Below are 24612 nucleotides of genomic sequence, written 5' to 3'. Positions count from 1 at the left end.
AAAATAAATAAATGGATATCTTTGCTTTTCTTTCTTTTCTCTTTTCCTTAATTTATGAAGTATATTTTGTATGTGTGAATAAATATCAGTAGGTAAGATATTGTTTACTCTTTTGATTTGGTGGGTGAAGTGTCACTATATATATTGTTGTCTTTTTCTTTATTGTTAATTTATATAAACATTTTTCTAAAATTAGTATTGTTTGTCTTGTATGGCCTAATATAATAAAGAAAGCAAAAGAATGTATTCCTAACTAATTAGAATAAAATAATTAACACAAAACTTGTCAATATAAATATATAAACAGTTCATTTGATTCTTGGATTATGATGCCATAAGAAATAGTTTGAAAGCTATTCATATGGTGCAAAGTTCCACAACTTAATCATTTGATTAATTAATACATATTTTCACTACATTACATTGTCAGTAAGTAGAGAAATTAATCTTTTTTTTTTATAATCGAGAAATCTATCTAAACCCCTCCTTGTTCTCATCTAGCCTGATTCTATATGGCATGGGTGTCTTTGATTGGCTAGAAACGGATATATAAAGAGCATAGGACCCACTACAAACTTCAAAACTCGGGGATACTGAGTCGCTCTTTTATTCTTCTCTACTTAAATACGAGGTTTAGTTCACATGGCACAAGACTCAAACATGTGAGATCTAATCTAAGTCAAGTCCTGGGGGCAGAACTTAAATTTCGTTTTATGCATAATAGTGATAACATCACAAGTGAACAGAATGGGAGAACATAAATCAACCAATAAATAATTATATTAGACACTTGCAAATAATACTTATCATATGCTAATACTGTTATACATAAAAAATATTCAAATATCTAGCTTCTGCATTATGTCAAAACAACCAGTACCCATCTTTACTGGCAACCCTAAGCAAATTCTGGAGGATGGTGTCTCCAAGTTGTCAGTTAAACCATGAGCTGCTGCTTCGACTATGAATTTTGAAGCCGTTTCAAACGACATCTTAAGGAACGGTGACAGAGACTCAGATATGCTTCCATGTCTGCTCATTGGCTGGTATCCACCCGTATGGGTCATGAAGTCAGCTATTAGACTCAAATGTCGAAAATCAATCTCCACTCCATATATACCGAAAACAGTTTTGACCTCTCTTAAGATTGATGCCCGGGCAGCTTCAACTCCATAGGTGTTCAGCATAGCACGAATATTATTCGTGTATATACGAGTAACATCAAGGTCATCTTGCATTTCCCAGAAGGTACCAAAATCCACTCCAGCTGCTTTCAGGGCCCAATAAGCAGAATCAGAATCTTGGCTTTGCTGCTTTGTTTGATATTCATCCCACATCACAGTATTTTCAGTTACTTCATACTTGACCATTCTGCATTGGTCGATTTTACCAGAGTTCTTAATATACACTTTCTTTGCAGTCTTTTGGGCAACCTGCATGAGTTAGACATTTAGATGATATGCCAGGGCAGTGCCAAGTAGAACACTTAGTAAAACAAGGAGTATTATGGACCAATGAATTTCAAAGCAAACAATTTGCCAGTGGTGCATAGAGATCAGAAAGAAAATAACATTTGTACAATAAAGTTTCAGTTGATCAACTCATAGTCTACTCGAAATAAGCTAGCTGAAGGATAACTAAATGGTGTGTAGTGCATAGCGAAGTGCTCAATGAAGTGCGGAATAAAGAAAAGCATGTAAGAACATAAAAGGAAGGTAGTTCTACGACTTTCTTTAGGTAATCACTGGAAGAGGAACAAAATTGATTGAAGATTACCTGAGCTAACAAGATATGAGGTTCATTGACGAATCTAAAGTGGACCTCAAAATGCAGTCCCTCCACATCAACAAAGACACACCTATCCGAATCCTTTTTGCTACGCCTTTCTTTCTTTTTATTCTGTTTGACAGTTGTTTTGGTCTTAGACTTACTAGATTTGGTATTTGATATGTCCTCTTCCGTAGACTGTAACTTAAACGTCTGCTCTTCATTGCCACGGTTTCCAATTTCTTCTTCGTCACCATTATCAATCTCATCTGTTTGTTCACTTTTCTCATCTTCAATTTCTGCAGTGGTCTCAGCTTCATCTTCATTTTCATCATCATCATAATCCATCTCATCTGTGGTTTGCTGTTTCCTTTTTTGTGCGTCTGAACTGAGATCTTCAGTTCTTTCATCCTCATCCTCACCATCATCATCCAGCATCTCTTCTTCATGTCTGGTGCTAGAAGCATTTTCTTCAGTCTCATCTGAATCCACTGATTCCGAGCTTGTCTTGAAGTTCTGTATGCCATTAATTTTAGAGAGCAAGGCCAAATGACTTTCTATTGCATCCTCCAACTCCCTTAAGAACACAAATTTTAGGGTATACTCGCAATCTTCTGATGACACAAAATCATGCTTCTTGAGCTTCACTGTGAGCTTGTATAGTTGAGAAACTTGATGGTTGTAGATTGATAATGGCAAAAGCTTGACCTCCATACTCTCAATCATATCTGCCACAGTGATCTTCTTCACTTTTGCCAAAAGAGACTGGGCATCATTCCTAAAGATCATTTGAAACTTTTAGATTTTGCAACAGATTTCAAGAAAGTGTTGTTAAGAAAGACTACATAGAATCATTATCCATGAGAAAAATCAAGAAGTCATTATATTGCCAATGTGGAGTAAAGACCTATTAGCTCAAACAGATTCAAATGAAAAGTCAATACTTTTCCACATCTCGAAACAATGAAGAGATTGTTGGAGAGTTCAACTTACTTTGATTTCCAGCCGAGGAAGGGGCACGTCAAGATGGGAGTCTTAATAGCCTCAGAGGCAGTCATCAGAATCTCCTGAAGACGTGGAATTCCAAGAGTCACATTCATTTCTCCACGGCCCGCAAGATGAAAAGTGTTCAGTCTGAAAATGAGAACAACATTTAATACTTTGAGTTTGCATTTGAATGAGTGGATTTCAAAACATTGTGTATCTGAAAAATCTAGCCTGGCCTGATCTTCAATATTTAGGCAAAACACATGTTCCAACAAGATACGTTATTCATTGAGATGTAAGCACAATATTCGAGAAGTTTCATTGATGTCTCGGTGCATTCAGTATCTTTTGTTCCGTCTCGCTTTGCCTTTTGATATCAATTTTAACTAATTTTCACCAGAATTCATTAAAAACAGCAGTACTTTTGAACACATTTTTACTGTGACAGTAATTGGCAAGTAAGCGAAAGAATTAGGCTGGCTCGGCGGAATTTGCAAGAAGTTGAAAGACCAAGCTTCAAGATTTTTTGACGACTAAGCTTCAAGACTGAAATGCATCAATACTGACGTACAAAATCCTCAATCACAACGAACCATTTTAATATTAGACTAGCTCGGATCATAGCAAGCCACAATAATTCAAGTAAGTGTATCTGAAATGCATCAATTTAACTGACATAGACAGGGTCCCAGGAGACCTTAAAAATTGGACCTGCAGAGTGGTCAGAGATCCAAAACAACAAGAAAATAACAGGGACATTCATTTTCTGTGATTAGTAAGAATAAAGCAGAGGCAAGATGGACAGCCAAAAAACATGTAACAATGGATGAAGTAGAAGATACTACGCAAGTACTAAACAGGAATACTGCTAGTAAGGAGAAGGGAAAAAGAAGATTAGCTCCCGTCTCTCTCACATAAATGTGCTACAACGCTCCTCAACCTATTAACCTTTTACCCTAATCCTGCACCTCCAACCTTCATATCTAGGGTCATGTCCACAGTGTGTCATGTCTTGCCGAATCATCTACTCACATCCCCATTCCACCTTGTATTTCTTTGGCATACCTCTACCTCTCCTGACATCCACTAGCGCCAACCTCTCACACCTCCTCACGGTGCATCCGCATACCTACGTGTCACGTGCCCGAACCATCTCAGCCTAACTTCCCTCATCTTATCCTCCACGGTGGTCACTCCCACCTTGCCCCGAATAGCTTCGTTCATCTCTCTCCTAGTATGCCCACATATTCATCTGAGCATCCTCATCTCCGCTACCTTCATCTTCTGAACCTGTGTATTCTTGACTGCCCAATACTCAACCCCATGCAACAAAAACAGGTCTAATCACCGCTCAGTAAAATTTACCCTTAAGCCTTGGTGACACATTCTTATCACACACAATCTCTGAAGCGAGCCTCCATTTCACCCGCTCTGCTCCAATACGGTGTGTGACATACTCATCTGTCTCCCCGTTACCTTGAATAACGGGCCCAAGATACTTGAAACTCCTTCTCCTGAGTATATCTTGTGTATCAATCTTCACTTCCACCACCGCCTCACGTGCTATGTCATTGAACTTGCACTCTAGGTACTCAAAGTTGAAGTACGGCCAAAGTTACTTATTTCATAGACCTGTTTTCTACAAGAGCACAATACTGGAGAAAAATGCCTAAAACTCAAGGAATGATTGTTACAGTAACACCACATTTTGTTCTGAAGACCTTAATTTCATTTTTTCTTTGGCCTCACAGATTAGCATTTTCATTAAGAGATACCAATCCGTTCGTATTTCCATCTCACCGTGGTCCAAAAGTACTTAACACAAAAGAGTAAATGACATACTTAGAGAAGAAACGAGAAGTATATTGTCTTACGTCATTTGGGTTGAAGGTTCACCTACTGACTGACCAGCAAGGACACCAACTGGCTCTCCTGAATCTGCCAGACTTGAGAAGTATTTTTGCCCCACTAGTTCTAGAAAGTCTGCCTCCTCCTCTTTCAGTTGCTTCACCATCTCTTCCTTTTTCACTAACTTCCCTAATTTCTTCTCTAACTTTTTTGTCCTTTTCTCCCAGAAGTGCTTCACTTTTTCTTCCAGGCCATCAGGCAATTTCTCAATATACGAATTGAGCTTGCGTCCGTGACGCAACCTTTGGCAAATGGTTTCTTGATTCTAAACATCAAAAATGGATAAATGAGTCAAGGCACAGAGGATACAGTTTATATACATGTATAACAATAATCCTTATGAACATCAAAGAAGTAATCACAAAAATACCAAAAAATGAAAAATGCCAAGCAATCAGTTCATTAATAACACAAAGATTAAAGAAATTACGGCATAATAAACACATTATTAAGTTATATATCATTTCCTTACACAACCAATAACAAAATAACATCCACAAAATCCAACTTCATTCAATCAAGAAAGCAACAGAAGTAGAGCCTTTTTGGATTGGCTTATTTGCAGTGCTTTTAAGCCAAAATGACTTGTAAGCATTTTGTTAGTGTTTGGGTAAATTAAAAAAGTGCTTATAAGCACTTGATTATAAGCTAAAATGATTAAAAAAAAAAAAAAAAAAAGTAAGCCAAAGGCCATAAGGTAGAAATTTCTAACTTATGACTTTTGGCTTATAAGCCAAAAGCTAAAACCCAATCCAGACAGGCTCTAAGTCCCTCCTCAAAATAGTTTTATTTCCATCCAGTTCCATATGTAAAATCAACCGTAACATATTGTAAAAATTCTAACTTGAAAACAGCATTAGAATTCATAATGTCAAGATACTAGAGCAAATTTGACTTTTAGTAAATGATGAATAATAAATAGCAGTTGACATGAATTTTTACATCAACTCAATAAGAAAATCAAAGTAAGATACATCTCTAATCAAGTTAATAATTTATATAATTTGGATTATCTGTGCATTTTATCAAGGTAGTTCATAATCAATGAAGGAACTCGAATTCCAGTTCTTACATTTTTCAGTGCTTTGAAGTTTTTGAGAAAACTTGTCCGATGCACATCAACACCATCTTCTCCATAATAAAATTGGATAATTGAACCATCTGCGTCACGGACAGTATAATCATAACAGACTTTAAGAGATTCCAGGTTTTTTATCAAGCACCTTTGCAGATAACCACTGCGAGATGTTTTGACAGCAGTATCAACCAATCTGTAGACAAGGGGCCAAAAGTCAGGCAAGTACATGCAAATATGACCAACAGAACAGTGATAGACGGAGTACATGATAATGATAATTCACAAACACTAAATAACGAGATATAGGTAGTCTTCAACCCTTTCCTCACCAGCAGAAAGAGAATGTAATAAAGATGTATTCTAAACTATGGGTGTTATTTAATAAGAAGTCAAGCCACCATTTAATAGCTAGCTTATGCTTCAACAAAACATTGAAGTTTGTTTCAATAAAAAAAATAATCTACTCAACTAGTTCAACAGAATTGCACCTCCAGTCTGAAACGCACAAACTCCAAGGATGGCAAAAGATGTGGCATACAGACCACCAAAATCCATAGAAAAAAACCAGAGTACGGCCAGAAGGTGGAAGTTAGATCTGGCAGACACCCTAACCAAAATCCATAGGAAAAGACAGAAGGACTATAAACCATAAAGTTGAAGGCTTAAAAAGGATTTTGAAAAACACTTTGCAGTTTTGAGAAGGCTAGACTCTTGTTTTGAGAGAATGCATGTGTATGCGTGTCGCTTCATGTTTGTGTGTGAGTACAGATATATAGAAACATATACCGTCAGTCCGTCACCATATACCAAAGTTTCCACATTTTATGTACAGTCCGTTTACAAGGCACTACTTTCAGTTTAATTTAGCTGATCTTCATTGTGATCTTCCCATTGATATTTTGAGTTTGTTTTTTTTAAAATAAGGATCTTCCCATTGGATTTTAGTGGCTTGTTTTAGCAAAGGAATATGTGGCCCTCATCCCGACTCCCCTTGCCATCTGTACAGAAAAGTCTGGCTTCATTTTCTTAAATTGCATGTCCTAGGATAGGCTTCTCTCAAATGAGAACCTGAGCTCAAAATGGCACATTTTTCCGGATCAAAATGAGTAGTAATTAGACACAATGACAAAACGAAGAGAGAACAAATCATATATTTACCCTTCACGACCAGCCATGCAATGAAAATAGTACTCCTGGGGACGAAGTCCAGAAAGAAAGCGATCACTGACATAACCTCCTGCCCTGGAAGCACAATCCCATGGTGGAAAACAGGGTAAAGTCTTCCCAGAAACCATTCGTGGCACTCGTTTTCCTTCCAACTCTTGTTGACCCAGATACGAGGAAATTTGTTGAAAATTAACCTAAAGAAATGACACATACCCATCAGTCAGCACAGAGACAACAAAATAATGATAGTTATGACAAAGCTGAAGTGTAGGCAAAATGATATGGAAACAAAAAATTTCTGATTAGCAATCGAGAAGTCCTGCAAAATCATGCAGATCATCCCAGAACAAACTCTACAAATCCTAAACAAGTACATACTTCTAAATAGTACACCAGACGAGGATCCAAAAATCTATAACTGCATGCTTTCCTGTGCTATGGCATGCTGCACACTCTCTCTCAAAATAAGAGTCTAACCTTTTGAAAAGGTTAAACATGTACTATCATATATTCTAGCATATCACTATATCCAAAACATAAGAAGTATCATCAGTGCTAACAAATTTAGTAGAAAAACAGACTATAACATCAAAACCTACATGAAAGTAGATAGATACAAAAGCATTTAAAAATGATAGTTTTAACCATTTAATGTAAGCTTCAATAGAGTGCTTCCTGTTACAAACTTTTTAGGTCATGCTTAACATGCGACTCTTTTCTTATTAAATGAGCCTTTTATTCTTGTATCAGAGAGCTTATGCGGATCATTACGCATTACAGTACATTAACATGTAAACCCACGTAATTCACAAACATCTTCACTGGAAAGCAATCAGGAAGATCATGAACAATAAGATTTTCTCGAATTATTTCTATCAAAATTCAAATTTTTAATGTGCAAGGTAGCTCATTCTTAGTTCTATGATATTAACAATTTCTTATGTGGCCTTATAAACTTTTTGAGTGCATAACAGGGCAAACATTCAGTTGTTTACATGAGCTCCTAAATGTATTAAGGAATTCTGCAACAGCGAAGATGCAAGCTTCTTCCAAGATTACAGATCATGTTAATGTAACATTTTATGAAAACCATAACTTAGTTAAGCATAACAAGCAACTTTTATATGATAGTACCTTTACCCTTTTTTAGATAAGTGAATAGGTTAGCCTTTACTTTCCCAAACATTTGTTTTTGGTTCAAGATCATGTTCCATAGATGATGATTACAGAAACTTACAGACGCACACTACAAAATCATGTTTCAACAGTTTCTACCTCATTATAAAGTATTACCACATATGAAATTTATTAACCTCATACAAACTCTTTCACTCCCAAATTTACCAAACGCATAAGCAGGATGTACTACAGAGGCAATGTAGAAAAAAGTTCAGAAGAAGCTAATTTTGCCAAGGTTTATGACCTATGATTAGTCATAGCAAACCGCGTGCCTTGAAGTAAAGTGAAAACTTACTGAGACCTTTTCTTTTAACTGAAAACTTCCAAGACATATGGATGAGACAGTAACATAGCATCACAGTAAATTGTGAGTGTTGTGAATTACAACTAAATAGAAAGCTTCCCAAATTTTACCAACTTACCGTACTCCCTTTCGCCCCAGTAATTGTCATAAGGGCGATGCAGTTTCTGGGGAAAGGTTTCAACAATCCTTTCAGCAGCAACTCTTTATTAAATTGTGAGCCTTTATTTGCCAATTTATTTTTCATCTTCATGTCTAAGGCTGCTGTGGCAGCTTCTTTGTTGCTGCTTATTGCTTTCTCAATTTCTAGTTGGAGCTCCAAAGGGCCTGCAAGCCAAATTTCCAGCATCAATCATTGATGATTGATATGGACATACCAAATTCAATAGTAAGCAATTGTACAGGACACTGGTACTAATGTCTCTTCATATGGAGCATACAAGACCTAAATGATAATTTTCTTCATTAAAACTGAGATACTGACACCCTACACATAAGTTCGGGAAACACCCTCAAACTGATGACATATACACTGGACCTATGGAATCATTTCCTTCAGACTTGATACATATTTGCTTCTACAGCTCAACATAACTTCGATTTTAATGTCACTATCAAATTCCTAGCTAATGTCCCTAATTAATCTAGTCAGTGAAAAGTCAAACTATTGCCTCAAACTCAAACATTACAGGAAGCTCCTTACCAAAAAGCAGATGGAAAATGAAAAAGTTGTTACAACAGTTGACTGGTAACCCTTAATAGCATATGCACTTGACAGATAAAACAACACTTACAACCTCAAAGAGTTTCTTCATGACATACTCACCTATTTCTCCACGCTTGAACTTCACAAAATCACAATGAGCCTCTTCACCAACATCATCTCCTTCAAGTTCCTCCTTCCTCCGAATATCGAAATGTGGTAAGATGACAAGATCATCAACACCACAAGTGAAACCATGCAGCTGAAGAAAATGAGTGAATTAAGATGAAGATTTCACCAAGCAGGCATGGCAAGGAAAACAAACGTATCAGGAGAAGGAAGAAATAAAACAACATAGCGAACCTGCAAGAAAATAGTAAATAAACGACTCAGAGCAGAAAGTAAAATGCCTGCTTTGTTGGATCCATAAAGCTCCTGAATTGTGTGAACTAAACCAAACTTTCCAAACTGAGCCTTGTCAATTACACCACGCACGAGCTCATTTTTCCAAATTAAGAACTCATTTTCAGCGGTTCTATCTTCTTGTTCTTCTCTTGACTGATACTCAACTAGGCGACTCTTGCTCAGGAAATACGGATATGGAATTTTCCCTTTGTTTTTGACGGTACAAGGTGCACAACCTTTTGTCAGATGATTTAGTAATGCAGTGATGACCTACAAGTACAAAGTTAAAATGATCAGTTCTCTACGAAGTTGACCTTTATGATTAAGCTAACATCACACCCAAGGCCTCAAAATGAGTTTGTTTTCGCTAGTCTTCACCTGCTTCCCTGTCCAAAGAGGCTTTGGTTTCCACACAGCAGGCAAGACAGTCTGCACAACACCTTCAAAATCTACTACGGAAACTTTATTTGAATGGTTTCCAGAAGTTGGAGCAGGCCCAGCGGCAAACACACCAGATCCATACAGAAGTTGGTTGAACTCATGAAGGGTCAAAAAAGTATTCTTCATGGTAAGAATCACTGCACCAACAATATGATCCTGAAGAAGATGAATAAGTCAAAGAATTATTAGGAGAAATATAGAATAAACATATAACAAGAATGAATCACAAAGGTTGTTGGTGACAATGTGCAGTTTAGTTACTCAAACCTGAATCAGGCCTCTAACTGTATCTCCTTTAGTCGGAACAATGTACTGTTCATTAGCATTTACAATGTTATATGCTTCAGCACGAGAGATTTCATCTTGTGGAAAGTGGACATTCATTTCATCACCGTCAAAATCGGCATTATAGGTACTGAAGCAATACAAGAGCAGATTAGTCCTGGAAAGGAAATTTTGTATCATTATGTACATGGAAAATCAAATAGAGAATTCCAACCTGCAATTAGCATAGTGCATGCGAAGAGTTTTCTCTCCTTTCAGTACGCGGACAACGTGAGCCATTATACTGGGCTTGTGAAGCGTAGGCTGTATCAATTTTTTCCAGTTAGACCATTGTGAAGCTATGAAAAGACGAGTAGCAATGCAACACGAAGCAGTTATGGATACGTATTCCTTATTTGTTAATCCATCTATGAGATACGAGAACAACTGTGCGTCAATCCCAAGCAAGTTGGACTCGGCTATGTGAATCCTAACTTGTCATGTCGCTCCATTTAAACTCATCTCAAACCAATATTATACAAAATAAAAATAAAAAGTACTAGAAGTGGTTACTCAAATTTTTTCATTCATGTCGGGATTTCTTGGAGGAGGACATCATGGAGACTATGGATAATTTCCACACACAGCAATACTTTGAGAAAAACTTCAATGAGACATATGACTTTGATTCCTAAAAAGAATGGAGCTAAAGAGTTGAAGGATTTCAGACCTGAAGAGTGGTTACAAGATTGTTTTTAAGTATTTGACTGAGAAACTCAAATGGGTGGTGTACAAACTAGTGGACAAATATCAAATAGACTTCACTAAGGGGACAGCTAATGGATGCCTTGTTGATTGCTAATGAATGTGAGGATTTCTGAATAAGGGGCAGACACCTAGGATTTTATGTAAACTAGACATTGTAAAAGCATATTATCACGCAAATTGGGTGTTTCATGTTAAAGTACCAGAGGATATGGGTTTTGGAAGGAAATGGATAGTGTGGATTGTTTGTATTAACACTATCAGGTTTTCCTTTTTATGAAGGTGTTATACAACGCATCAAGAAGGTGCATAATAGTACAAAAGAAGATGGGTTAGATCCATTACAAAAAGTAAATTACCCAGGGCAGGTAGCTAACCAAAAAAAAATGGAAAAACATCATTTACAGGGATAGGCTACTCCAACTAAATAGATTCCCAAGATTAGAACAACTGGCTAAGACAGCTAAGTGAAGCAGGAAACGAACAAAAAGAGCAAAAATGTTAAATGTAAATGAAGAAGCACAAATGGAAGGACCATTATACTTATGGAGCTAAATTACTGACATTGTTGTATTGCCTAAAACCCCCGGCAATCACATACTTATCAACTTTGATATCCTTGTGTGATCCATGTTATAGATAGCAAAAGCTACAGTGATATATCCATTAGAACTTTTTTTTCCTTAATTACATAGCATCAAAGTTGCCAATGATTAATCTGTTAAACAGCAGGTTCTTTTATTAATTTGAAAATAGCAAATACACCTAGAAGGAAGCATGAAAAACTGCATACAACTAGTTCTGAAGACTGAAGCAAAAAAGATTTACCTGTCGATTCACAAGAACAACATCCCCATCTTGCAAGTGCCGATAAACAACTTTGCCTTCAAATTCATACTCATTGTTCCTCCCAGATTGAGTCACTGCCCCCCTTGAAGAAGGCAATTTTCTAGATATTGCTACACGCATCTTTTTGTTTGATGGTAGTTTCACAGTAGCTATTCTATCAGCAAAAGAGACAGCACCAGGATGGTTTTCAGGCCCGTTGATGACAGCATCTCTCATTTTAACAGCATTCCAAGGAGTCAACCTCTGATAAAAGAATGAGATATTAGCAGAGACCGAGCAAATACGGATAGTGCTAAAAGTTAAGCATTCAGCTCACATATAAAAAAAAGATGTCAAGAATACTTTTCTTCTCTTTTCCTCTTTTGCCATTTTTTAATTTTCATCTTCTTGTCATTTAAAGTACCTAATATTAGCCTAATGAAACTCCATGAATAAAACATGGCTATTGAGCAATGGGGTTTGGGATATATGTTAGCTCTAACTAGTTCATTATTCAACCCATGTAACATAGAATAAGGAATCCTATATTATAAATCCTAGACACCAGTTAAAATTTGATCCATCTAAGCAGCTTAGAAGAACCTTGCACATATTTAAGCAAAAGAGACCATCATTTTCCACAGTCCTGGTATATGAAGCTTTGCTGACATTATTCTCTACAAGGAATTATATGTAACAGTTAACAAACAGTTGGAAGCTACCCACTCAGTTGTTATCAACCCTTCCCTTCCACCAGAAGTACAGGTTACAGGTGCTTCAATTTCGGGTCAGAATTTTTAAAAACAAGACTTAGTATCCCCCCCCCCCCCCCAAATAAATAATAAGAAAGCATGAACCTTGAATATGTTGTCTTAGTCCTTCCAAATTAAGTTAGTCTCTTAGGTAGTAATGCATGCTTGAGACCATGGTTACAAGGATGGCCAGAATAACTTGATAGATTCAGATGTGCTTGAAAAGAGAATCTCATTGGTACAGAAGCCAACACTATCCCCAGTTTCATCTTTAGTTGTTTTCCAATTGTTCTTGGGAAACAACACCAAACTGCCTTTAACCTCCTACGAGCCACTCGGGATGACATCGATTTCAGGTAGGGTGGTAGCGAGATTAAAGTGTGCATGAGAGAGTTTGAGAAAGCTTTGTGCAGGTTGAAGTCTATGCAATCTAACTAGGTAATTTATTTTTTCTGTGATTTAACCAAGACCTTCAAGAAAAGGAATCAATTTTACTTAAATACCCGAGTACAATAATATAGAAGATAATTCAAAAGTTTCTCAGAATATGGTGAGAAATGCAAGTAGTGGGAAAAAACACCAAAGCACAAATATAAAAGAGATACAAAAAAGTCGCGGAGGAGGTCAGGAGACAGTGATGAGAGCACACCCATGCACAGAAGCATAGCAGCTACAAACTGAAAATTTCTACACATATTCCAGTTTGCAAAAGATGAAAGTATCTTCCCCTGATAATTTTAGCCAACATTCCACAGCTAGCAAGGAGTTCATTAAAAAGTGTCAATTGCTCTTGTAGAAACTTTGATCACACGATGGACTGAGCATCTAAATAAACTGGTAACCACATTAAACTCCAGCAACGGTAGTAAGTTCATATATATGTGAATATAGAAGCAAAAATAAACTCCATCCAAGAAAAGCTTTGATCACAAACAAGTAGAGCAACAATAAGCACGTACAATTAGAAGTAGAAATTTTGCCGGAGAAATAACAAGCAAAACCTCAATTAGTATTAGGCCTGCGTTTCTGATATGCTGTTCCCACCACCACCCACAACCGAAGGGAAAACCAAAAATAAAGAAACAGCAGCACCAGGAAGAGGAGAGGGGGGTCATCAGCAAAGTAAAAGAGGAAAATTATGCATGCGTAGTACTTCAGCTTCCATTTTCGTCCATTCAATAACGTCTAAGACTATTGATAAAACAACAAGATAAAATAATAGATATCCATATCTGCTTAATCCTAAAATACTAAGTATATAGGTATAGAACTTGTTGAAACTAGTATTCTTGTTCTTATTTAACTTTCTCGATAGGTAAAGAACAGTAGACACAGCACAGCTATTCCAAAATAAGTAAAAAAATTTAGCATCTTCACCCATACCTCGGGATAGGTTAGCCTTAAAGCAAAATATGGTGGAATTCCAATTTCATTGACAGACAAATAAGGATCTGGAGATATAACTGATCGGCAGGCAAAATTGACTCTCTTCCCCATCATTTTCTGGCGGAAAATACCTTCTTTCTTCTCCAACATTTGACATATGCCCGAACCAACATCTTTTTGACCCGGACCTGCAATTTGATATAGAAGATACTGCTAATAAGCCCAAAAATGATTGCAGACGGTCCCCAGAACCGCAGAGTAGATTTAATTGTCCCAATGGCCAAATTCAGCAATAGAAAATTGCTCTTTGCTGATTTGAAGAAGAGCCACGAGATAAATGTTTACAACCATCCATTATTTGCCAACTAAGCTTACAATAGAGGTTGAAACCCTAAAGTTCCCAACATTTAGTCCTTAACCAATTTAAGTTCCGGGAAGTTCCAGGTTACAGGTATAAGCCACACATGGATCTTTCGGATCAAGAAGAAGGGCAAGTGAAATGGAGCTGTCTAGTCACATTATTGTTTTGCTGTAAGGAGAACTGTATGGAGGAAATGGATGAATTTGTCGATTTCTTAGGAGCTTTGTAAATCTAGACTCTATTCTCTCTTCTTGTAAAAAGTTTTTGAAGGTGACCAGCATTAGGGATGCTGAGGAATACAGCAGTACTTTTGTCAAAAAAAAAAAAAGGGCAAGTGAAAATTAAATAAAATACTGCATTCCAAAGGTTCTAGAAAGAATACTTAGCAGGAAGCACCCCCACCCAAACACATTTAGAAGCAGTGGTGTTAAAAGATAAGCGCTAAAACAATTGACATGGTCCATGGGGATCGAAGAGAAAAACGAGAACTTAGACACATGCTTCTTTAAAGTTTAAAGTGAAGACGTAATTTACAGAAAATCAAAAGGTATCATAAATATATGAATTTAGTACAAAATAACTAATTGTTTCAACATCGCATATACAATAATGTTGATTAATCCAACTCCTCAAAATTGAGGTTCAAAGAATCAATCATTTCTCGTTGGGACCACTTTGCGCATCATTTTGAAGCATATATTTATATAAAGTGCATGGCTTTCCCAGGAAGAATGACCCTGGCCCTCACTTCCCCTTGTTTCATCGCTTTAAGTGACTGCTTATAATAACATTGCTTAAAAGCAGCACGGCCAACACAAAAGAGAGGAATAAGCTCACCAGAAGCTGTTTTGCTATCAAACAGCACATTTACAGATTGTTGAAGATCCATCAAGCGGCTAATGATCTTAGACCTTCCAGCCCGGTTGATATGAGCATTTCCCAAAGCTATATTTGCCTGAACGACCTTACCAAGAAGAACAGTATGTGGATGTTCCATAATCTGAAGAAACATCAACACTAAAATGTAAGTAATCAAGGGATATAAAGTTAGAATGAGAAATTCCACAAACCTCCCATGAGGTTTTGTTTTGTAAGAGGCCTACCACCCCCTGTGATTTCAAATGATACACAACCTTCCTTTTTCATATTTAGTATAACAAGATCTGCGTACACTCTACCCTCCCCAAACCCCACCTAGTGGGATTTCACTGGGTATGTTGTTGTTGTTGTTGTTGTTAGTATAACAAACTTATTGTGCAACTTAAAAATGGACACAGTTGCCCAAGGGTGTGGCCTAGTGGTCAATGTAGTGGTTGAGAGCCATGAGGGCTCATGTTCAAATCCCAGCAGAATGGAGAAAAAAACACTAGGTGATTCCTCCCATTTGGCCTAGCAGGCTAGCCTTGGCAGACAAAATTACCTGGTACATGTTGTTAGTGGGAGGTGGCAGGTATCCTGTGAAATTAGTCGAGGTGCGCGAAAGTTGGACCGACGGTCATCCAAAAAACAAAAGGACATGGTTGCCCCTTATGTATTACTTCTATGTTTCCTTTATTTTGTGTACTTAACCAAGACATAGTATGCACATGATCATCAACTTAATCCATTGCATTCCAACCCGTTAACAAGAACTTATAACTTTGAAATGGAAAATCCAATGCATGATACAAAGGAAAAAGGAGGAGACCTGGTCTAATGTGCAAATTAGATATTAAAAAAGCATATGACCACGTGTCATAGGAATTCCTACTAAGAATATAGAGAAATGGGATTGGCAAGAAATGGATGGACTAGAGGTACTTTTGCATCATCACAGTTAAGTATTACATTTTAATTAATGGTGCTCCAAAAAGAATTTTTGCATAACAAAGAGGATCAAGACAAGGGGACCCTCTTTCACCATTTTGTTCATTCTAGTCATGGAAGGATTCAGCAAACCAAGGGCTAAAGCTGTGTAATTAGGGTGGGTGAAGGGGTTAAATATGGTTAAAGGGGGAACACATTATCCATTTCATAATTGGTGTATCCAAATGACACTTTAGTGGCATGTAGTGCAGATTTGGAGCAAGCCAAAATCTTAGGGTGTTGTTAACTGTTAGAGTGGCATTAACTATTTTTGAAGTTTTATCAAGATGGAACATAAACAATAAGAAGAGCTCAATGTATCTAGTCAATGAGGTACAAGGTACAAAAGTGTTAGGGTGGGCTCCTTCCCTCAACATATTTAGGACTCCCTCTTGGAGCAAAACAAAAGTTTAATGCAATCTGACAAGGAGTAACTAAAAGGTTTGAGAAAACCTAGCCATTTGGGAAAAAACATTACTTATCACTTGAAAGGAAGATTGGTTCCTGGTAAATAGTGTATTAGATTAACTCTCTTGTTATGTGACGTTACTTTGCCTATTTCCTGCCAAGGTGCTGAAAAACATCGATAAAATAAGAAGGGTTTCTTTGGGAAGGTAAGAGAGAAAATAAATGTTTTCATGTGAAAAGAATTAAAGTCATTAACCCAAGAAAAAATTGAGGCTTGGGGGTCAACTCTTTAAGATTACAAAATAAAAGTAATAGGTGATACATGAGAAAGAGCTCTTTGGAGAATGGTGACACTGGAGAAATATGGTATGCATAACCAATGGAGTACTAAAGAAGCAATAGGGCCAATGGTGTGAGTTTATGGAATACATCAGAGCTTTATGGACAATATTTGCTGAAAGGATATCTTGTATGTAGGAAATGGATTAAAAGTTGAATTCTGGCATGACTACCGGAGTGAATACTATCATCATGATCAAATACAATTGCATTTTGTTACTTCCCTTTCAGTGGATGAAGGATTGCCTAGAAGAGACAGAAACCATTATAGACATTATCACAATTATTTATAGATGATGAGAAAAGTTATCTGTGCTTTTTCTACTGTCTTGGTTGTACATAACCCAGCACCATCTTAGTGCTGATACTATTTTACTGAAAATTTACTGTTCCAAAATATATTCAATTATTTCCTGAAAAGCATATGAAGGTTAGTCAAATGCAGAAACTGCAACTTTTGGACCATAAAGTGTACTATGAGCTGCGGAGAGGGCCAAAAAGGTAAAGGTGTTCCCTTGAGGAAAAGTTCTCTTACAGAAAAATCTTTTGTCTTGCCAATAGAACAAATTGACACAAACCACTGTTCTGGATAGAATGGCGGACACGTGGAATAGATATGATGTCTCAGGCAGACATCTATTCTGGCTAGCAAGAAGGTAAAATGCTAAAAGGGGAATTATGGGTGTGGAATAGGGAGGTGGTGAAGAGCGTAGAAGTAGATATGTGGGAGTTTATGAATGAGTTGAGGATACATAGAACGCAAACACAGATATTGCTTGAATACTTCCACAGGTAGAAACATAAAGCTATAATATCCACCAAAAATATCAGAAAAGACAGAAAACCAATATTCAAAGATTCTGAATTACTAATTTCACTAGTAAAATTACCCGTGCCTCACATGGGAATTTTATCACGGAATTTATAAAATAATACTTAAAACCTATCCGTCATTAAAACTAAAACACTATATTATCTTACATACAAGATTACGTAGTAACGAACATTAATAATGTAAAGGAAAATGATAATTATAACATCTTATCATTTATCCTTCAATCAATCATCTTTAATTTGATTTTCATTTCTGCTGCTCGAGTATTGGATAAAGATGGAGGGGAGATTCAAGTAACCTTGAGATAGAGACCTAATGCGAAATACCTTTTTAGAATCCATGCATGATATAGCAATATCAACCAAATAGGGTACTATATGCAATTGACAAAAGTGAATGCCAAATAACCTCCCAAAAAGCTCTACCAGTCAAAAGCTCTAACAGCGTATGTTCATTATCTTTGATAAGGAATAGTGTGTGTTCATTATTGTCCTGCAATTTAGCAGCAAATCTATGCGAGCAAAATTGGACTATTATACACATTTTTTGATAAGGGACTATTATACACAAGTTTGAAGAACACATCTTACATTACATGGTTCTTAGAGCCAGACTGACGAGAGAAAGGCATACATACAAATATAAGAAAATTTGACATGGTGTTCAAAATGCTTACAGAGTCACCCCCTTTGGCTGGAGGACGGAATTTGATTGGTGGTACGAGAATAGAATCCAAAAAGAACATAGAGGGCCCAGCCACCTTGCCAGATGTATTACGGTGCTGGCTCTGAATATCACAGAAGAATGTGCAAAGAGGAGCTTCGTTTTCCCATAAATGCTCTATAATACTTCTGACCTGTCAATTTTAACAAAAAAGATTGCTAAACAGAACTACAAATCTATATAGCAGCTAAGATATTATTATCATCAGAATAATCAAGCAAAAGATGATAAACAACATATTAGAGGAACAACTAGAATACATGTAAGCTACAAGCTTATTGCTCACGGCGGAACTTGGAAGCCATACCTGAGATGGTAAATGTGCTACTGAAAATGAGTCTTTCTGTTGCTCAACCACATCAGACTGATCACCCCCTTGCCTCTTGCGTTCCTTAGAATTTTCTACTCCATCAGTAGAAGTCACACATAAGCTGGTTTCAGCTTCCCCTAACGGCTTGGTGGCATTTACAACCTCAGGGGAAGGATTTTCCTCACTTCCACCAGTGTCATGCAGATTGAACCTGCGACCACTGTTGATATAATTTTCCCTAATTTGCTTATTTGAGATATCCTACAAAAAGAATCCAATTGAGCAGAAAACAACAGTTTAATACTTTCATAACTACGAGGTAATCTCAATGCTTGTAGAAGTAGTGATGTCATTTGACTCAAGAAAACATTTAACAGAAATCAAACATCAAAGCTACTAACTGGCAAACTCCAGAAATCAACATAAAAATCTTCAGGATACATGATGCCCGCATCTGAACATTATCCAATGACATCAATACCAAAATCAGGTATTTCTAGAACTATATTCATAGAACAGATATATAATTAAGGCAGACAACCCAATCAAAAGTACCATCCATTCTGAAAGATCCATAGTAAGACAATTTAAAGAGTGTATATAGAAAGCACAAATATGTGCAACTAATGCTCAACCAGAAGTCCAGAATTAAAACAGGATGGGCAACAGTACTTCGAAAGTTTAATACAAAAAAAAATATGAAGGTAGCAGTGAAACTGGAAAAGGAATTGATAGCTTATTTTACCTAGTATTTAGCAGCAAAAAATAAATAACCACAATTAAAACATGTGAACAACAAAGCTTATCCAAATAGAGAATTTTAAATTGAACATGGATAGAGAATAGAGAATGGTATGGGGCAGTTCCAAGGAGGGGAAATACACAGTCAAAGAATTACTGCCTCACGAGCTCTCAGGATGGGTTGCTGGACAACTGGTCATGGAAGCATGTTGGAAAATTAGGATCCACCTAAAGGAGCATGCTTCACATGGCTTCCTCTTAATGATGTTGTGCTAACTCATGATAACCTTTGCAAAAAGAAAATAGTTCTCGTCAGTAGATGCCATTTCTGCCATCAGTCATCTGAAAATGTCAATCACCTTTTTTTGCAATGCCCTTTTGTAGCATACATCCAAAACTTCTTCATCACTGTGTTTGGTCTACACTGGGTCTTCCCTCAGAACACAAGGCAGCCTACTCTAGTTGGATTTTTTGGAAAGTTGATACAACCATCAAGAAGATCTGGAGAATGATTCCAGCATTAATTTTTTCGAGCATCTGGAAATGAAGAAATCGCAGATGCTTTGATGGGATCTCAACTCCAAGCCATACTCTAAAAGCTAGATGCCTAGTCAATCTGTTTAGTTGGAACTTTTTCTCTTGTTAATAGTGTTGACAGGTCTTTGGATTTTGTTAGCTCTTTGATCCTAGCTTAGTGCTCATGTAAGGGAACTAACTCTCTTTCTTTGTACACTTTTGCCTTTAGCATCACCCTGATGCTCTTTAATGAAATCCTTTCCTTCATCAAAAAGAAGTTAACATGGATACAGGAAATCACAATTATGGAAACATGTAGGATGGCTAAAGCAACACTAATAGATACAAATTATGCAAAATAGACTGAGAAGAAGGCAGTTGTTAAGCTATTTGGTTCATTAACTCTTTTTTTGTTGTTAGATATGGTTCTTTTTGTTTTCTTTTTTTTTAAATCAGGTAAAAGTATTTTCATTCATAAACATGACCAGAATGGCCGTATACAGAGGTTATACCAAAAAATCGAGCCTCTACAAAATATGATATTCTACAAAATCCATCCAATCCTCTATACAACAAGGAACTTTCTGTTTACACCAAAAGAAAATAAGGGAGCATAGATACTTCTCATCTGCAAGAAACTCGACTCTACACCTCAAAAGCTCTCTTATTTCTATCTCTCCAAACTATCCACATTAACGCAATTGAAACCACGTTCCAGGCCCTTCGGTTTCTCCTCATTCTCCCACTCTTCCAACTGAGCATCAATTTTTTTCACAGTTCTTGGCATTACCCAAGGGATGGTAAACCATCCTAACATATCCCACCATAATCTCATGGAAAACCCGCAACACAAAAGAAGGGGGGAGGTTAACTATTGACCACACCTTTTTGTGTATTTCAGGTCGGGGGGGGGAGGTTACTTAATAAATGTGAATTTGTGATAGCTTATACTAGAAAGAGAGGACTACTGTTTCAACCCAAGGCTAAACTGCATTGGGTTTGAATAACAACTCCTTGACCACAACTAGATTAACATCTCCCCACTCATGCTTTCAAACTTAACAACATAGAATACATGAACTAAGCATTTATGAAACTACTTACATTTTCAACTGGTTTCTCCCTAGGCATAGAGGTGGGTAAATGGTATTGGCCTAAGGAGTGTCTTGTTTGAAGAGGTGAGAGATATGGTATCAAGAAATGTTGTAGGGCCCTCCTCTTTTTGGTATACCACTTGTATACTACCAAGTTAGCCTTGTTGTTATCAATGGAATCTTTTACTTGATCAAAAAAAAATGGAAGATTGTCCAACACCACATAAGGAGACTGCAACTTTTTGTGACCATCTTTTTGAGATCTCAATTGAATGCTCAAACTTTTGATAAAATGGTCACACACTTCAACATGGTATCAAAGCAAGCAAAGGTCCTAGGTTGAGTCTCACTGCCACCCATTATCAAAAGAATATTCCACATACTTTACCCATCAAAAAGAATCAATCCCGCGCATGGCAGGCCGCGTTGAAGACATAATTAAGTAAATAAAAGTGTTCTCTCGCTAAATGCTTAAGCTTTTAGATGAGATGGGCTTTAGAAAATGATATGTCAAGCTTAGGACAAAAACATCTACTTCGTAACAGAATCAATACTCATTCGGTAATATCAGAAAGGCAATACAACACAACGTTCAAAAATCTGAACAATGCATTAAAGACACCAGTATGATGAAAAGAGACATACCATATGAAACCGTCCAAAACTAGGCTTTCTGATCTTTGGATTCTTTGCTTTGCAGTTGCTACATTTCTCAGTTTTTGTCTTGAGAATTCTATCAATAACTGCCATGGCTTCAGTAAACTGGAAGTTGTCCCAAGATAGCCTCTTATTGTACTCACAATGATCCTGCATATTCAAATCATCCATTGCACATGACATATGGCTCCCTTCACTTCCCTCCTGATCAGTAGAGTTATCAGGAGAAAGGGCATCAATCATTTTGGCCCCAACAACATCACCTTTTGCAATTAACTCTAATTCAGAAACACACTTTTCAACCTAACTCAGAAAAGTAATGTAGAGTATTAGTACGGAAAAGAATATATGGTTATACAAATGCTAGGAAAAAGAATTAACAATCCTATCAAAAAAAAAAACTTACCTCTGCTCTTGATGCCCTAAAATGGAAGCAATAAAAGCATGTTCTTTGCAGAAGATTGTGCAGCATATTGAAAAGCAAGGGATTGTAGACTGGTGAAACAAGTTCAATATGACCACAGTGACCAGAGCAGTTACTTTGGCAACAAAATTTACATCTGAACAAGTTGTTACATAAACAAATCAACACAAAGACATGAACAAAGAAAGAGAATCCAACAGAACGAGAACAAATTGAACATAGTGACTACAACAAAATTTTAGTCATTATACTGCAAATACGTAATTATATTCAATAATTAAATTGGGTAAAACGAACTATACCTACAGTCAGGTGTCTATATATTTCTCAAATATACTTTACCAAAATATATTTCATAAGAATATTAACTTAAGCAAAAGACAACCAGCTGAATAAAAATCAAATTCAAATCATTACACCTACACTCCAGCATATTGTGGGACTTAAAAGAGCTTACACCTCCCCTTCAAGTTTCAGTTTCCATAGTAAGAAAAATAATTACTCAAATTATGATGGCAAAAAGACCATACATACTTGTATAGATAGACACTAGGCATATAAGACACTGTAATCAATTCCGAACTCATGAATGCAATAGTAAATTAAATATAACTACGGGTTGTTTGGTTTATGAATAATTTATATTGGAATTATAACGTGAAGATCTATTGTGATATTTGAAGTATACATTCAATATATACATCAATTTACTTATTAAAAAAGTATACTTATTTATGATTATAGACAACAAGATGTGGTAATTCTTTCATCTAACCAGTAGTACCTGATTAGTTCAAAACATGCATGCACATTTTAAGAAACTTACTGAGAATAATGATCAAGGGGACCCATTGCCGGATCATAGAGCCCATTAGGCACTGGTATCTGTAATCCATCAAGCAAATTAGGGCTTGTGACTTTTACAACACTATGCCTACGAACTTCTTCATCTGTCATGAAACTGAAATGAACCGCTTCAACGGTCTCTGATGCACCCTGTAAGCAGTAATCTTTTTTGTTACATAACCACCAAAACAAAAACATCCAAAGGAACATGTAGCCCAAAAGTATTTTTCAGACAAAGCAGCCAGTGTTACAGATATTATCACCCTATTTGCACTTCGGAAATTAGTGGTACATCAATCATAAGAAATTAGTGGCATGGATCATCCACATGACGCTAACATGTTGCAAGCACTGTGGCCTAGGGTCAACAAAAGTGAAATAGACCATGAGAGACCAAGATTCATCTAACAAGAACAACAACAACAAAAACAACATACCCAACGGGAACTGGGGAAGGTAGAGTGTACACACACCTTATCCCTACCTCGTGGAGGTAGAGAGGTTGTTCAAGTGCAGCAAATCAAAGTAGATTCAGCTCAAAACAACACTAGGTAATTTCTCAGTAACTAGGATAGGTACAAGGTGGCAGGTACCTGGTGGAGGTAGCCAAAATTGGCCTCGACACACGTTATAAAGAACTAGAAACAAAAAAAACAAGTTGCAAACAGTAGCGGGAACATGTGGAAGCACACACCACACATCATAAACCATTAGCTCGACCGCAAAAGGGATAATAGTAGAAAACAAGCTCAACCAGAAAGTAAAACATAAAACAAGTTCAGATTTTGACAATCAAACTATAGAGAAACAGGGAGAATCAACAACTCTACATATTATTGAATTCATTGACGTATACCAAACATCAACAACAACAAAAACGAGAAAAAAATACTGAAAAATACAAAAAAAAAATAAANAAAGGGGATAATAGTAGAAAACAAGCTCAACCAGAAAGTAAAACATAAAACAAGTTCAGATTTTGACAATCAAACTATAGAGAAACAGGGAGAATCAACAACTCTACATATTATTGAATTCATTGACGTATACCAAACATCAACAACAAGGAAAACGAGAAAAAAATACTGAAAAATACAAAAAAAAAATAAAAAAAAATACCTGATTCATCTTGAAGTTCCAGTTGGAAGAAAATTTGAATCTGAAGGTTCAATTTGGAGCTTAGAGAAGCTAAAGGGTGCTGTATATTTTGTGGCGGAAGGTTCGTTTGGAGGCTGGGGAAGAGAAAAGGTTTTGAAGAAATGGGTTTAAGACAGGGTTTAGTATAAAGTCCAAATAGCACTAGTAATATTTTATTTTTATTTTTTTGGACGCTTTAATATTAATAAAATGAAAATTCAAATTTTTTTTCTTTTTCTATTTTAAATTTGTTTGAGTTTCTCGAGTTTTGCTTCTTAACACTAATTTTTCATATGATTTATCATATTACGTCTTTCACTTTTGTGATATGGTTGTTTGGTAACTGGATAAGAAATAAATTATTTGTGTATTAATTGTAGTATAATTTATAGAATGTTTGATAGATAGATAGGAAATAAGTTATTTATGTATAAAATAAATACGA

The 24612-nt window shown here is 36.5% G+C and overlaps 1 protein-coding gene across 1 annotated transcript; it reads right to left on the bottom strand.

Annotated features, from left to right (window-relative positions):
- Positions 1 to 760: 760 nt before the first annotated feature.
- LOC125866048 (DNA-directed RNA polymerase I subunit 1) lies at positions 761 to 24297 on the bottom strand. The gene is made up of 21 exons (XM_049546333.1): positions 24150 to 24297; positions 23011 to 23180; positions 22167 to 22320; positions 21749 to 22063; positions 18750 to 19013; positions 18396 to 18575; positions 15130 to 15292; positions 13929 to 14119; positions 11794 to 12057; positions 10436 to 10524; positions 10204 to 10351; positions 9874 to 10092; positions 9454 to 9765; positions 9214 to 9352; positions 8509 to 8714; positions 6899 to 7101; positions 5735 to 5933; positions 4629 to 4927; positions 2761 to 2901; positions 1777 to 2545; positions 761 to 1433 (listed from the first exon to the last, which is right to left on the bottom strand). Exons 1-21 carry the CDS (start codon positions 24156 to 24158, stop codon positions 840 to 842), a joined length of 5028 nt encoding a protein of 1675 aa, XP_049402290.1. The 5' UTR covers positions 24159 to 24297; the 3' UTR covers positions 761 to 839.
- Between the last annotated feature and the right edge of the window lie 315 nt (positions 24298 to 24612).

This window comes from Solanum stenotomum, chromosome 5 (assembly GCF_019186545.1).
Source record: "Solanum stenotomum isolate F172 chromosome 5, ASM1918654v1, whole genome shotgun sequence".
Taxonomy (NCBI): domain Eukaryota; kingdom Viridiplantae; phylum Streptophyta; class Magnoliopsida; order Solanales; family Solanaceae; genus Solanum; species Solanum stenotomum.
Note: the sequence above shows the minus strand (reverse complement) of the source record. Positions and strands in the feature narration are given on the sequence as shown.

Coding starts and splice junctions, on each gene's coding strand:
- LOC125866048 (XM_049546333.1), bottom strand. Junction 18,576..18,749: donor TAGCACATTTACCATCTCAG/GTATGGCTTCCA, acceptor TAAAATTGACAG/GTCAGAAGTATTATAGAGCA. Junction 5,934..6,898: donor TGCATGGCTGGTCGTGAAGG/GTAAATATATGA, acceptor CCTTGTCTACAG/ATTGGTTGATACTGCTGTCA.